At 46.0% G+C, this 15822-nt stretch overlaps 2 protein-coding genes across 3 annotated transcripts; one reads left to right on the forward strand and one right to left on the reverse strand.

Moving 5' to 3' along the window:
* Window positions 1-786: 786 nt before the first annotated feature.
* tap1 (transporter 1, ATP-binding cassette, sub-family B (MDR/TAP)) lies at window positions 787-6211 on the reverse strand. 2 transcript variants are annotated; one of them, XM_068322966.1, is made up of 13 exons: window positions 6091-6211; window positions 5305-5617; window positions 4990-5218; window positions 4786-4900; window positions 3953-4083; window positions 3654-3859; window positions 3355-3552; window positions 3140-3268; window positions 2872-3066; window positions 2617-2790; window positions 1937-2096; window positions 1561-1697; window positions 787-1483 (listed from the first exon to the last, which is right to left on the reverse strand). In XM_068322966.1, the coding sequence occupies exons 2-13, from the start codon at window positions 5605-5607 to the stop codon at window positions 1253-1255; spliced, it is 2208 nt and encodes a 735-aa protein (XP_068179067.1). In that variant the 5' UTR covers window positions 5608-5617; window positions 6091-6211; the 3' UTR covers window positions 787-1252. The 2 variants fall into 2 exon arrangements, with proteins under 2 accessions (XP_068179067.1, XP_068179068.1); XM_068322967.1 differs by having other exon boundaries at window positions 6027-6163.
* A 1599-nt stretch (window positions 6212-7810) lies between these two features.
* Window positions 7811-15214, forward strand: notchl (notch receptor, like). Its single transcript, XM_068322965.1, has 11 exons — window positions 7811-7965; window positions 8835-8979; window positions 9141-9473; window positions 9707-9927; window positions 11047-11380; window positions 11495-11670; window positions 11906-11967; window positions 12172-12295; window positions 13028-13125; window positions 13201-13532; window positions 14281-15214. Exons 1-11 carry the CDS (start codon window positions 7914-7916, stop codon window positions 14789-14791), a joined length of 2388 nt encoding a protein of 795 aa, XP_068179066.1. The 5' UTR covers window positions 7811-7913; the 3' UTR covers window positions 14792-15214.
* Window positions 15215-15822: the final 608 nt, after the last annotated feature.

Here is a 15822-nt window from a genome sequence, read left to right on the forward strand (position 1 = left end):
CTTGTCGGTTGTTGTGTTTTTCTGCAGCAGCCGTTAACGTGTGGCTCTTAAACTACAGCGGGTTAAAGTATACGTTCCTCCTGCCTTATTCAGCTAATTTTAATCAATTTAAAGACGGTTATTACTTAGAACGTCGGAGGGTTTTACTTTGTGTGCAGGATGTCTGATGAAAGTTGTGAATGGATTTTGATCAAATTCTTTGAAATTGTGGATTTTGGTGTTCTTTATTCCGTCACAAAGACTCCTGATGATGAACACATCATTTTACATACAGGGAATAGATTGCTTATTCAAGCAATTACGTTGCATCAAAGTAAAGTGTCATCATAGTGACATCACGTGTTATAATATGCCATTTTTACAATGATATACAGTAGTTGATTAATGACGTATTGGCATAATTTATGTGATTAAAATACTGGATATAACTTGAGAGCACTAGATTTCAGATTTTGATGTGATGATATTCCTCCACTTGAGCTGAAATCATTAAAAGTTGCCAAGGTGTGACCAAGAACAGTGAACAGGTTTTGTCCTGATGTGGGACACCGTGATATTTTAACAGGTAATGATGTATTACAAGAAAAACTGTCATTAGGATCCATGTCTTCAAGATGTTATCGTCCTATTAAATAGCTAAAGACTGCATTTACCGATCCTCATAAAATATTTATCAAGCTGAAATATTTTCCATATGACTAAAGAATAGTGTAAAACAAAGACTCAGATAATGTAGTGATAAAACGTAACTCGAAACTTTATTAAAATAACATTTAATGTTAATCCACAGTTAAGAATCATCAGTATGGGAAAAAAAATGCATGAAGATAAAAAAAATATAAAAAAAACCACAGCATAAAGAAAGAGTTCTTCTACCCAGTAGAGATTAGGCCTGGAGGCTGAATGTAGTGACTGAAAACTTTTGAGACTTTTGAACAATCTTTTATTTGTTTTCGATACCAATATTAAGGATTAAAGTTAATCCATTCCCTCTTATCATGAGTAACTTTATCTATTTGGTGCATGTGACCTGGAAGCTGCAACTACTCCCCCTGCAGATGTTTGTCTCAATAGGCCCAAAGAAGAGATTTACTCAAAGTATTTTCTACTGTATTAAAAGTAAGTTTGCTGATAGACAACATTAAAGATATGTAGGTGCTTAGCAACAGTCTGAAGGTATAAATCCTAAAAAAAAATCTCTAAATATGGATCATGATTTCTGGATTTAACGGGTAGTCGTCGTCTGCACGCATCAGTGTACGTCGCTCCTCTTCTTTTCTTTAAGCCGAAAGCTCGCATCCTCGTTCTTCACCAGTTGGGCATAAAGGCCCCCTTTCACCATCAGCTCGTCGTGTTTGCCCTCCTCCTGCACCGTCCCGCCGTCCAGGACGATTATGTGATCGGCCCTCTGGAGAACACTCATGTTCTTGGAGATCAGCAGCAGGGTGCAGTTCTCCGTCTGGTTCAACAGAGCCTGGGTGACCTGTTGAGAACAATCGTGTGACGTGAGGAGAACAGGAGCGAGTGATGGGTAAAAACTGTTAACACAACAAATCCCACCTGATTGTCAGTCTCAGCGTCCAAATCACTGGTGGGGTTGTCCAGGATCAGGATTTTGGGGCGTCTGATTAAGGCTCTAGCAATGGAGATGCGCTGCCTCTGGCCTCCGGACACCTGATCCCCCAACCCTCCAGCATCTGTCCAAGAGACGGGACGGGACAAATTTAACCTCAACGATAAATTAAATCAGAGACAACAGTGGCACGGCAAGAACAGGAAAATACATGGAGGAATCCAATTATTGATAATAAATACATTTTAAAGCAAAGTAACGTGTTTCTCCCAGCAGGGGTCACTCAATCGAAACAAAAGAGGTGGGTAGCGTGGGATCATGGGACTTCCTGTCGCCGATATGAAAGAGACTTTAGGGTCAAACCTGTGTCGTATCTGTCTGACTTCTCCATGATGAAATCGTGGGCGCCGGCCAGTCGGGACGCCGCGTGCATCTCCTCATCAGACGCATCCTCGTAGCCGTATTTGATGTTTTCTCGCAAGGAGCGAGGGAACAGAACGCACTCCTGACTCACCACAGCAATCTGGAAACAACAGGATGTCTAATATTACCGAGGTGACGATACTAAAACAAGAGTTGGATGAAAGACGCTGCAGTAGGGAACGAGTGAAAGGTTTTTTGGGGAATGAGTTGAAATTTTTAATTTTTTTTTTGTCAACCTTGTTGGGACAGTTTGAGGCAAACTACTTTTCTTGTAGTTTTGACGTCTCCGCTGCAGAATTCACTTCGCGATGGTCCGTTTTAAATTTTAAACCCCTTAAATGAGTTTTATCAGGTCTACATGGAACGTTTGTCCAACTTTCACCTAAAATATTTAATGATTGACAATTTTCTTCAGTCACTTTTGACACCAAAATCCACAGTTTCGGCTACAATTTGTCGTTAGAAGTCTGCAGCATTTGGTTTTACAAACATTCCGGTCCACTAAACCCACTGAGGTAAATATTTAATTTCAGATAATCCAGATTTCATCCAAATTTGACTTCTCCAATCCTGCTAATCTGACCGACATGCATGCAAACGACAACCAAACCTCGCGTTACCTTGTCGTGCAGGTACTGGTCCTTGTAGCTTTGCAGCGGTTCTCCATCCAGGAGGATCTCCCCTCCTTCAGGCTGGTAAAACCTCTCCAACAGCCTGACACACGTGGACTTCCCTGAACCGTTACTCCCCACCAGGGCTGTGATCTGACCTGCCTTCAGCTCCAGAGACACGTCCTGGTGGGAGACGGGACCGGGGGTGAACCGGTGACTCATTCAAATGGTAAATACCATAAACGCACAGCAGAGAAAAGTTACCTTGAGTGCAAAACCATTTTCATCTTTCTTTCCAGGATACGAGAACGTCACATTTCTAAACTGAACGTGTCCGTTCAGGTTTTGCGGGGCCAGAGTGCCCTCTGGGGGTATTTTAGGTTTCCGATCCAAATATTCGAAGATCTTCACAGACGCACCGATCGCCTTCTTCACGTCTGGGTAGGAATGTAAGATCCCCTGGAGGAAAGGCGACGTAATGAGAGACGAACGCGAGGACGTCACTCTGGGATAGCGTCAGCACGCGTCTCACCTCGACAGCACTGGAAAACTGCAGCTCATACAGGACGAACGCCACCAGGTCTCCGCTGCTTATGCCCCCCCTGGTCACCAGAGTCCCCCCATAGTACAGAATACACACCTTCATGGACAGAGTGCTAATCTGGGAGGACATAAATATGCTTTGATTCTCAATGCAACAAGGAGACCCCCCCCCCCCCATGCCTGGAGGAAGGGCGTTAAACTCACGCTGTTGGTCCAGACTGAGGTGGCGTACGCCACCGCTTCCTGTTTATTCAGAGCGTAGGTATCGTCCAGCCGCCGTCGGTACTTCTCCGTCTCGCCGTCCTCGTTGGCAAAACTCTTCACCGTCTTTATCAAGGTGAACGTCTCCGTGGCAACCTGGTTGGCTTTAGCCAGCGACTCCTGAACCTTTTCAGCGATAACCTGGAACAGGAATTTCAGAAAAATGTCTAACTTCCATGGGAATGAAACAGATTTTCGGTACACGGGCCATTTAGAGAAGCGTTTTTTTAATTTTCTTTGACCTGGTAGTAATGTCCGGTGAGCTTTGGTATCACCCAGATGATGGGAAGTCCCATACAGGTGAGCAGCGTCATCTTCCACGACTGTCTGACCATGAACAACAGGAGGAAGGCCAGGCGTGACGCGTACCACATGGCGAGGCTCAGCTGCTCGCTCAGCGCCTCGCTCATGTTGTTGGTATCCGTGGTGATACGGGACACCAGCTCACCTGAGAAAGGAGCGGCGCGTTTCGGTAAACCGCGGAATAATTCGTGGATTTCCACCCAAAAAAAACAACAACAAAAAACGAAAACACATTTACCTGCTGGATTGTCATCAAAGAACGTGATTTCCTGTTTCAACACGGCCTGGAAGATGAGCCCCTGCACTGAGCTGTGGACGCGGCTCATGGTCACGTTGTACATCAGGTCACACACACACTCCAGCACAGCGCTGACACACGACAGAAACCTCCATTTAAAACGTTAAACCTAACTAAAGTTGTGCCATAAACAGGTGTGTCAAACTCATTTTCACCACATCAGCATAATTTCTGTCCTCGAAGGGCAAGATGTAACTAATAAATGTAACTAAATGTAATATAAACCAAAAAATGTAACTACTCCTTAATGTTAAATAATAGTTTATTACTTATTCAAATTTCAAATATTAGTTTAACAAAAAAATGTTTTAATTTAATTTTTTAAATTTTAATTTAATTTATTTTTTAATTTAATTTAATTTAAATTTTTATATTTGCTTGTTCTGTTATAACATGAAATTTTTTAATCTGTCAGATTAGTAAACCCACATAATCCGTCAATAGAGGATCAAACTATGCAAGAGAGTAAAGAAAAATAACATCAAACACAAGTTAGAACATTAACTTTGATCACAATGGTTTTTTTTGTCAAAGTGAAAATGGGTTAAACTACTGCATTGTGGGAAATGTAGTTTTTGCTCAAAGCACACTTTTGACCTATTTATTTTTAGACACTCTGACCTTTTATGGTCTTGAGGGCCACATAAGATGGATGTTGGACACATGTGAGTTATATAATCATGACTCACACCTGATGTTTCCTGGTTGTAAGGACGGAGGAGAGCCTTTGAGAGGAACTTTCTGACTACATGACCTTTAACAGACTTGCTCACCTGACGACAGTCATCAGCGTCATGAGCGTGACGGCCTCGGTGAACGCGTCAGGTGCGTCTTCATTCACGATCCAGTCGGCCACCCGGCCGGTATACTGAGGGATCGCCATCTCACCTGAGGTCAAAGGTCACATCAGCATGACGTCGATCTCTGTGGCAGAACTGGGATCAAACCTACGACGCGCCCGTAAAAACCGACTTTACCGTAGCAAGAGAGAGCCACCAGGATCACCACGGCGACGAAGCGACCGTGATAGGGCAGCATGAATCCGGCCAGCCTCTTCAGCGACATGCCGCCGCCCTCCTGGGGCTCCTCAGGGGGGGGCCCCGCCAGCAGAGAGGAAATGAATCGACCACAGGAGAGCAGAAGAGACGAGGCGTACTGACTCCAGTAGAGCCACGCCACCGCGGTCACCCCGTACCCCTGAAGCACCTGATGACACATGGGGGGCTTTAACACACACATACATGATGGCACAAGGGCAAACAAATCATAAAAAAAGAATCACATCCACCCACCCGTTCCCACGTGTGCCACCCCCCCCACAGCTCGCCGGCGCCGCACACCCCCAGCGCCCACAGCAGAGTGACGTACGCCGGGGGGTGGAAGCAAAGCACGCCTACGCTCTGTAGGCTCTCAGCGCTTCGCATCATGAGGACGGCGAGGGCCAGGACGCCCGCCCGGATCAACCCCCCACCCCAGAGGGCGAGGATGGGACTGTGTGTGGGCAGAAGGGGGGGCTGGAGGAAGCTGAGGACGTGCACCAGACACCCGTCCAGACCCACCAGGACCAGAGGGAACAAGTAGCTGGACTTCTGCATGATGCAGGTTCTGCAAAGAAACGGAGTCAGGTTTACATGGGGGGGGGGGGTAAGGTGGCTGTAGAAAGAAATGATTCACAAGATCAACATCAATTAACAGAACTAAATCCTCCTGACTGACACTAGTCAGTCGTCGGCTGAACGTGTACAATCCATCCCATAATGTTTAGTTAAATGTTTATTAGTTGATAGAAGAGAATGTTTAATTTCTGCTGATTTTATACTTTTGATTTCACTTTCGCTTCAACTTTCTTTTAAACGGAGACATTTGACGCACAAAATCCACCCAGAAACGCATTCCTTATAATAAATTACCATCCTTATTAACCTAATTACTTATCCTTAATAATCCAGATTAAGTGGAATAACTTTAACGACCTGAGTACATCCGATCTCACAACTGTTCCGGTTTACCTTACATTTACTTTGTCCGTTCAGACTGACTGATGATGCTGTAAAGAAAACAGAGAGATTTACACTCACGGACAGAACGTGGGTTTTTCCACGGGGTCGCCACGGACCGTCCGACCGAACACCGGCCGGGCTTCTGTTGACGCACAAACCGAAACCGAAAGTTTATAGTCGTTAACCGCGGAAGGCGCGTCTGATAGGCTGAAATAAAACCGACAATAAACGTCGAGTATAAGTTTGAAGAATGAGGTGCATTCAGTCCAGATCTGCTGTAATACACGTTTACAAAAGGAACGGTCATGAAAATGACGTAATAAATGTGTTTTAGTCGCGCAATGTGCGAGAGCCGTCTTTAAATGGTCAAACAGCGACACCAAGTGGCCAAAACCTAGAACAACACTGATTTAATGATCTACCTGAGTCATGCAATATTTTACCGTTTTTTACATCCGTATTTATCAGCATATGAAGATTCTTAAATCTTGAATACCGGTCTTACCCCGGGACACTCGCCTGTCCTTTTTTTTTTTGGCAGCGTAATGATGGTCAGTGCGCATGCGCAGACGTGGCTGCCAATTGCAGCCCGGGTCACCAGCTCTTCTCACCGAAACCAACCGTGGCGTGAAGGTGTTTTTACTTCCGTGAAGGAACTTGTGCTCTGATCCGGATGGAACCGATGTTTAACCCTGTGAAACAAAATGTACGATTAGATTAGAGTAGATTAGATTAGATTAGATTAGATGTGTGTAGTCAAACCCGCAAAAAGTTAAGGAGTCATTGATGAACTCAGCAGTGCATTTGAGAATCAGACATACCATTATTACTGCGTTTCTCCATCCTCCTCTAGTCTTACTGTTGTGAGAGCAGCAGCTTCTCTCTGTCTGATAACACATGGCTGCTCATGTTCGAGGGAACATCTACAGATAGATCACATCTCCAGGAAGAAGAAAGACGTATGTTTCTGTGTTTTTATCCAGACCATCACGGATACAAGCAGGAGACCTCATGGTCCATCCAAACAGAAGGTCCCCCCCCCGGAATGACCCACCGCCCCAGATGATGGTGGGCTTTCCCTCACGAAGCAGGTCCTCTAGACGCTGACGCCAGCCAGAAACAAGCCGATAAAACCTTCTCCATGGAGGTTACACAAGGTGTGTCTTTATGTCTTTACAGTTTTTTAGATACTAAAGTCATTGATGGGCTTAATAAAAATCCATCCTGGCTTTGGGTGGTGGGGGGCAGGAGGCCCCAGTTTTCCATCACTACCTGTGGTTTGAGTTATTTCTTCTGATTTTTCTTTTTTCTTTTTTTAGTCTTTGCTTCAAACAAAATCATGTCATCCCAAATGGAATTAAAAAAAACAAAAGACCAGGGAAATAGAGCGGGTTACGAAGCGTTGGGGTTCTGTTTGGACCCCCCCAGCGCCGGAGGGCAGAGGTGACTAAATGTTTACTGAAGGTCAGATTCAAACCACGCCGTCCCGTCACACCCGGGAGCGTTTTACACTTTGAAATAATGGTTCTGCTAATAGCTCACAACACACTGGGCTTTTTAAGACAAAATAAGAGCTGCACACACACACACACACACACACACACACACACACACACACACACACACACACACACACACACACACACACATTCAGTCATCACCCTCCTATTCTTCTCTGCACAGTGGCAGGAAGTCGTCCAGATATCCGCAGAGCCTCTGAAAAAAAGAAAAGAGCAGGGGGGGGACAATGTAGGGTGGGGGGGGGGGGGACTGGAAGGTGTTGGCGGCGGCGGTGATGAGATTGAGCTTCACTCAGAGTTCAGGGCGCAGCGGGAACAGCTTTACTGAAGCGACACCGCCGGGTTTGACAGCGCTTGGAGCGGCAGTGGGGCCGACTGGAGATGTGGGCCCTGGGGGTGTTCGTCCTGATGGGACTGAGCTGGATCAGCCAAGGTGAGTCCTCAGCAGATCCACCGATCCGTCACACACGTTCAGGCTCAAAATGTCTTGAAACTGCATCCAGTAGGTGTAGAAAGTCAATCAAAAAAAATCAATTGAAAAAAAATCAGTTTAAAATCTAAGTAAATATCTCTAACACCCCCCCCCCCCCTCGGCTTTATGACCCCTGTTCTGTTCAGAAGTTTGATTTTAAAATTTTCTAAAAAAGGGAAATTGATTGAATCCCGCAATGGATTTTTTAAAATATATTTTCTCACTCCGTTAGAAATAAATGAAAAAACAGTGAAAAATAATAAATGTACGTTTGCTGCACCTTCAAGGTCCTCTGGAAACCCCACGTTAAATAGATTGTATCTACATTTATATTAAAGTTTTAATATTTAATAAAGGGAAAAGTAGTTGTTTAGTTTATTCTTTACACATTTAGTTATTTATGAGGACGTCTCTCCTCTGATCAGAACTCAAACACTTCACACGTCTAATTTAAGCTGTGACTTTATGGTCCCGCACACACCTGCCAAAGCCCATTGTCCGACTCCATCACATTCCTCATCGCCACGGTAACAACCTTCGACCTTTATCAAGGGCCAGCCCACTCCATTTCCCGTTGCTATTCGCTTCTCTTGGACACTTCCTGTTTATGTCGGCCTCGTTTCCTGCTGCCTTAAACGGTTTCGATCGCTCGCGGCCTGACCTGCATTGTTGTCGCTAAAACGCTCTGGAACAATGAGGGCTGGACGACCTGGTCCTGAGATAAAACACTTAACATGAGAAGAAAACCCCCCCCAAACACAAACATGTGACGTAATAAAATAACACACAACCTGACTATAAATGCGATTCATTTATTTTTATCTCCTCAGGTGTGTCTGTTGATCCGTGGGTTAAATGTCCGGTCGACAGAAAATGTAAAGACAAGTTCGGGGACAGGTCATGTGACCGGGAGTGTATGGGGCCCGAGTGTCTCCGGGACGGCTTCGACTGTCTGAAGGACCGGGGCCGTTGCAAGTAAAGCAATTTTAATTTCATTTATTAATTCCTCTTTAATCCCCTTTTCCTCGTATCAGGATTAGAAATTGAGCCAATAAATAAAAATTAAAGAGAATTCTAAAACATGTTTCTGATTTTATTGGATCTCATATTTTCTCTCTCTCCATCGCGGCTCTCAGTCCAGGACACATCCAGTACTGCCGGGATCACTACGCCAACTCCCACTGTGAGCAGGGCTGTGACAGCGCCCCCTGTGGGTGGGATGGCAGCGACTGCTTCGCCGGCCGGACCCACCTGTGGGCCAAAGGCACCCTGGTCCTCCACACCCGGACCCCCCAGCAGCGCAGCAGCTTCTCCAACAGCTCGCTGCTCTGGGCGCTCAGCGTCCTCCTCCAATCGTCTCTCAGGCTGAGAGGCTCCGCCCCCCTGTCCACCAACAGGAACCTGTTTGACTTTGACCTGGAGCAGCTCGCCGACCTCCTGACGCAGTCGTCAGCCGCCGACTCCAACGGGTAGGAGCCGAGAGACGCGTCCTGTTGGTTTAGGCAGAGTTACAGTAATGAGGATACAAAAAGAAGGTTTTAAACCTCTTTTATTAAATTATGCGACAAAACCGGCCTTTTTTCCCCCTCTCCTGATGGATATTTCATTTTAAAAACGACCGATAAGGTTCCAGATTGTCTCCAACGAACATGTGATGAGTCTCCATGGTGAGTCATGTGTTCTTCTCCCCACACATTTCCAGCTCCGTCCTTTTCCTCCAAGTGGACAACAGGCCGTGCTCCCGACTGGCCTCTACCTGCTTCCCCTACGCCACCGAGGCAGCCAACTTCCTGCGTGCAGTCATGTTACTGAGGCCCCCCTCGTTCCCCACCCTCCCCGAGCTGATGGCCATTATTAGTATTAGAGGCGTCCAAGAGGAAATAGGAAGCAGGGATGAGGAAACGGTGATGAAGGAAGTCACAGGTAGACACACACACACACACACGCACACACACACACACACACACACGCACACACACACACACACACAGAACCAGCTTTGAATTTCATCCAACCAAAACAGAATAAACCCCTGTCCGTCTCCAGCGTGTGTCGCTGACGGTTCGGTTGTCGTTGTTCAAACAGTTCATCTGCTTTCAGGCAGAATTCTGCATCATTGAAAATGAAATGAATCTGGATCCATTTCATAATAACTAAACATTTAAATGATGTTTACTGATTATTTTCTCATTACAAGAGAGAGAAACAGTTCAATAGATAAAAATGAGCTGACGATGAGAGTTCATCTTATTCCTCGTGTTCTTTCTGAAGTCTTCCTCCCTTTTTTTTTCGCATATTAAACTTTAAAATTCAGAAAAGTAGTCGTACTTAAAACTAGGATACTGATCAGAGAGCATTTAGATTTATTTCTTATTCATTTATTTATTTATTTTTATTTACTTATTTATTTACTAATGTGTATTTTTATTGTGTATTATTATTATTATTGTTGTTGTTGTTGTAGTGCAATTTCCTGTATAGTAATGTCAGCGGGGCGTGGCTCATAATGAGCAACGACAGCAGGGGGGTCAAACTCAGTTTTATCGGGGGCCACATCAGCATCATGGCTGTCCTCCAGGGGCCAAGTGTAACTAATAAATGTAACTAAATGTAACTCAGTGTAATGTAACATAAATGTTACTACCGTACTCCTCAACGTTAAATAACTGAATTTATTACTCATTCAAGTTCCAAACATTACAGTTTCTCTGTTCTAACATAAATCCTTTTAATCTGTCAGATTATTAAACCCACATAATCCATCAATCAAGGATCAAACTATCAATCAATAAAGAAAAATAACATCAAACACAAGTTAGGACGTTAACTTTGTTTTTGTCGGAGTTAAAATTGGCTTAATTACTGCATTGTGGGAAATGTAGTTTTTGCTCAAAACACATTTTTGACCTGTTTATTTTTAGACACTCTGACCTTTTATTCTCTGGCGGGCCACATGAAATGATGTGGAGGGCCACATTTGGCCCCCGGGTCTTGAGTATGACCCACGTGGCTTTGATGGAATTTTCTACCTTCTCCTCAAAGAGCCGACGCCCGCCTGGCTCTGGGCGGTGGTTGCCTTGGCGATAGCGCTGCTGCTGCTGCTGGCCGTGGTGGTGTTCCAGGTGATGAGGAAGTTCAGGCAGCAGCGGCTGGAGAGGGACGGCGGGAACCGCCTGCGACACCAGTTCACCGCCGCCGCCGCCGACAGCGACCCCAAGTCCAAGGCTTTAAGCCCCCACCACGCAGCCCCCCAGGAGCACAGGGTCCGATCCAGCAGAGAGAAAGACAAGATCAGCCTGAGGAAAAAGAAGAAAGCGAAGGAGGCGGAGAAGAAGAGACGGAGGGAACCACTGGGCGAGGACGCCATTCGGATGCGGTGAGGAGATACCGATTAAAAGTCAAACCAGTGAAGGTTTAGTGGACACGGTTCCCCCCCAGTGGGAATCTCAGCACGCTGTGTTCTGTATAAAAACACACGTTTGGTTTTCAGGCCTCTGAAGAGGGACCAGGATATAGCAAGTGACACCGACTTTACCCAGAGTTCAATGGAAGACATCAACGCCCGATGCTCCCGGCGCCAGGAGGAGGCCTCCATCTGTGACCACAGGGGCCAGGAGCAGAAGCACTACCGGGGTGGGCCCCCCCTGCCCCACAGATCCATACAACGTGAGGTTCATGCATTTACATGAACTCATTACCGGATTACCGGTCCAGAAACCTTTGTGTCAGACTTTTGAAAACGTTAAACAACATGAACGAAGTAAATCTTCATTTTTTCGACAGTTCTCTGTAACACAAACCGACATCCAGACTCCAGGAACCGGAACTTTGCACACGCTTCAATATTTTAGTGTTTTTCTACACGTTTAAACCCACCTAATGGATTCTTGTTGCCCTTTAGCTCCACCTAGAGGATGGGAGAGGAACGCCATGCCGCCTCCTCTGCTCAGTCCTCCACAGCAGGTCAGTGATGTCATCACATCAGTACGTTAATATTATTATTATTATTATTATTATTATTATTAATAATACAATTTTATTTGAGAAGCTTTATTTCTCCTTTTCAGTTGTGTGTGGAGATGATGTTATGAATTATTTTTATTTATTTATTTATTTATTTTTGGTGGTGTGTGTGTGGTGTGTGTGGTGTGTGTGGTGTGTGTGCAGTCAGCAGAGTGGTGTGGACCGGACGGCTCGGTGGTTCTGATCCGGGCGGTGCGCAGCGGACTGGACAGAGTGGTGTTGGAGCTGCTGAGAGCCGGAGTGCCCGTCAACAACACGGATCACACCGGTGAGACGCAGGAGCTGCTGGGATTAGTTTGGACCAATCAGATCCAGTGTTCATTTACCGCACAGCAACAAAGCTATCATGCTATTTATTAGCTTTAAAATGTTCAAGGTGTTCACCATCGTCCTGGTAGCTGATGTCATTCATTTAGCAGTCGGCCGTGATCTAAAATACTGAAAACATGTCGTACCAACATGAATACCTGCATGTCAACTCTTCATCATTTTTGTTTTTACCTGATAACTCGTCCTAAATTCCTCCCAGAAGATTTCTGGAACGTTATTCTAATCTGAACAGAGGGGCTAAGTCACTGGTGTAACTTACCCCCGTCTCTCTCACGTCCTCCTTTTGTGTCCCTCCTCACCCGACCTGTCCTCATCTCACCTGCATCCCCTCCTCCTCCTCCTCTTCCTACTCCTCCTCCTCCTCCTCCTCCAGATCCCCTGCTCCCCTCCTCCGACTCAGAACAAAGTTAATGTGCTCTCTGAGCGTGGACACATTAACTTTGCTGCTTGTCTTCCTCCTTGCTTTCGCCTCCTCCTCCTCCTCTTCCTCCTCCTCCTCCTCCTCCTCCTCCTCCTCCTGTGTGCTGCTCTGTTTCTATCCATCCCTCCGTTTCCTCCCCCCTTCCCCACCTGGGCTCTCCTCTGTTATGTAATGGTTGTTCATTGGCTGACTTACTCCTCCCCGTCTTCCCTCTCACCTCCCCCCCCCCACTCACGTTGTCTCTGTCAGGGAGGTCGGCCCTCCACTGGGCGTGCTCCGTGAACCACGTGTCCCTCACGAGGACCCTCATCCGCTACGGGGCCGCGGTGGACCTGCAGGACAACAAGGTACGCTTTGAACGCTGGCGCGCGTCACCATCTGCAGTGAAACCCCCCCACCCCTGACCCGTGTGGCTCCGACAGGGCGAGACGGCGCTCTTCCTCTCCGCCGTCCACGGTTGCTATGATACGGCCAGACTCCTCCTCCTCCACGGCGCCAACCCGGAGCTACACGATCGCAGAGGACGCCTCCCCATCGACATGGCCAGGGAGGGCATGCGTCACCAGATCCTGGAGCTCTTCCTGGACCACCAGTTCCAGAGGGGGGCCGTCGCCGTGGACTCCCCCAGCGACATGCTGTGGGAGGAGCGCGCCCTGATGTACTCGCCCTGGGTGGGGACACAAGGGCTGCCAGGGAGAAGCGCCTCCTTCTCGGGGATCATAGGGCATAGAGACATGACCCCCCCGCCACAAACGTAAGGTTCAGAGCATTCAGCAAGTAAAACCAGTGGATCATGGGACTTTTTTTTTTTTGCATCAAACGTATTTCATACTTTATAAAACAATCACTGAGACGATCCTGGATGTTTTACCTTAAGACACTCGACACCTTTCTGCATTAAATATTAAAATTTGTTGTATTAAGAAATATAAAATAAAATAAAAATAAGATAAAATAAAATAAAATACAATAAAATGCAATAAAATACAATAAAATACAATACAATAAAATACAATAAAATAAAAATAGAATACAATAAAATAAAATAAAATATAAACCCAAAATTTAAAGGTGCTAAATGCTAGAATTCACCAGCTTCCATCGACGTTCACTCGTCCTGCACACCGGCTGGTGAACTGAGATGCTGTTGCCTCTTGACTGTGACGCATGAAGGGATGGAACCTGCTGGTTAGAATGAAAACCTCTGTAAATATCTTTTAGTTTATAGTACACATGTATATCTGGGAAAACGTCAAACTTTCTTGTTAGTTTCTTAATATTTTTTGTCCTTAAGGTAAAATTGTTACTCGTAGCTCCTTTAACTCTAGAACACGATCACAGAACACTGTCACTAACGGCGGGTGATTTTTACCTAAAACCCTCCCAGCGATGCTCCGGGGTTAAAGGTTAAAAACACTGAATTTGTCTTTTATTGGATAAATATAAAGAGAAACCCGCGTCTCTGTGACCATCTGATGTCAAACGCTTTCTTTTCTTGCCAGTGATTGGACGATGAGCCGAATGCAGTACCCCGCCCCTCAGAACTGGCGACCTCAGCTGAACCAATCAGCGACAGCGCTCGTCCCTCCAAGGGTCATGGGGCGCTCCCCGAGACCAATCGCCACCTTACAGGAAGTGACCTCAGAAGACGAGGATCGTGACAGACACCATGAAGCCCCCAGGGCCGTGACGCCTCACTTCCTGTCGCCCCAGCCTGCACCACGGCAGCGTTCCTTCTCCTGCACCCAGCATGCATTGCAACGGCGCTCCAGTGCCCATCAACCAGAGCCCAATTATATTATCGTGACAGACAGAACAGCCAATGATCCCGCGGAAAGAGCGGCTGCTCCACCTCCAACAGACGCCGCCGGCCAATCAGATCGCCAGCATGTTGTGCACGGCGACAATCCCAGCAGGGTGGAACAAGCAGCGGCCAGTTCAACCAGTTCAGAGCAGAAATCCAGAGGTGAGAGGTCAAACCACACCACAGAGTCCACACAGACAGCCCTGTAGACGACAGGAACACGAAGCAGAAGAAGAGTCCAACCCCATTATTTGCTTCTATCAGCTGACAAAGTTGCTTTTTTTTTTTTAATTACCCACTTCTTGCATTCCTGCAAATTTATCTTTTTCCTTCCTAAATCTGCTTCCCAGTTTTCACTCAGATTTTCCTAAATTATTTGTGTTAATTTTTTTTTGTTTGTTTTGTTTTGTTTTTGTCCCTCCACATAAGACATCTGAGATGGAACCTGACGTGACGTCCTTGAATCTTGTCCGATGCCGTCATTTGTTCACGTTGTCTTGAGATTGTATTCTGATTCCTGCTAAAACCATTGAGGAGAAAATATTTTTTTTAAACTGTAAATGATGCTCAGCGATGTCACAATCCTGTTGATACATGCATTAAAGTGACTTTTTACGCAAATCATATAGACTTTTAGTTTTCAATAACATCACATGATCTTATTGTTATTTTGATTGATTTATTCTGGTTTAATGTTGACTTTATATTTGCAGTGTGAATCTGATTGCTAACAATGGATTTCACCGTGGTTTTTAATTTCACACAGTTGTCACCGCTGGTGCTCATGTGGACAATGGGTCTGTTTCACAAAGCCGGTTTAGTGGAAAACCTGGGTAAGTTAGCCCTGAAATCAGGGAAAACCAGGGCTTGCGGTGTCACAAAGGGAGGTAACTTAACCCAGAGTCAGAGGAGTAAACCTAGCCTGTGTCAGAACGTAAACCTCTTGGTTTGTTACCACAGTAACAGACTCTGAAGCTAGCCTGGTCTGGAGGAGGGGCCGTGTCACAAAGCAGGTGCAGTGGAAACCCAGAGTAAGTTAACCCTGAAATCACGGTTCTCGGTTTCACAAAGGGGGGTAACTTAACCCACAGTTAGAGCAGGAACCCTGGCTTGTTTCACGTAGCGAGGTAAAGTGAACCTCTGGGTTCGTTACCGCAGTAACAGACTCTCTGAACATAACCTGGTCGGGAGCAGGTTTTATTCCACAAACCCAGGGTTTCTTTTGACTCCGCCCCCTTTC

This window comes from Antennarius striatus, chromosome 9, assembly GCF_040054535.1.
Source record: "Antennarius striatus isolate MH-2024 chromosome 9, ASM4005453v1, whole genome shotgun sequence".
Taxonomy (NCBI): Eukaryota; Metazoa; Chordata; class Actinopteri; order Lophiiformes; family Antennariidae; genus Antennarius; species Antennarius striatus.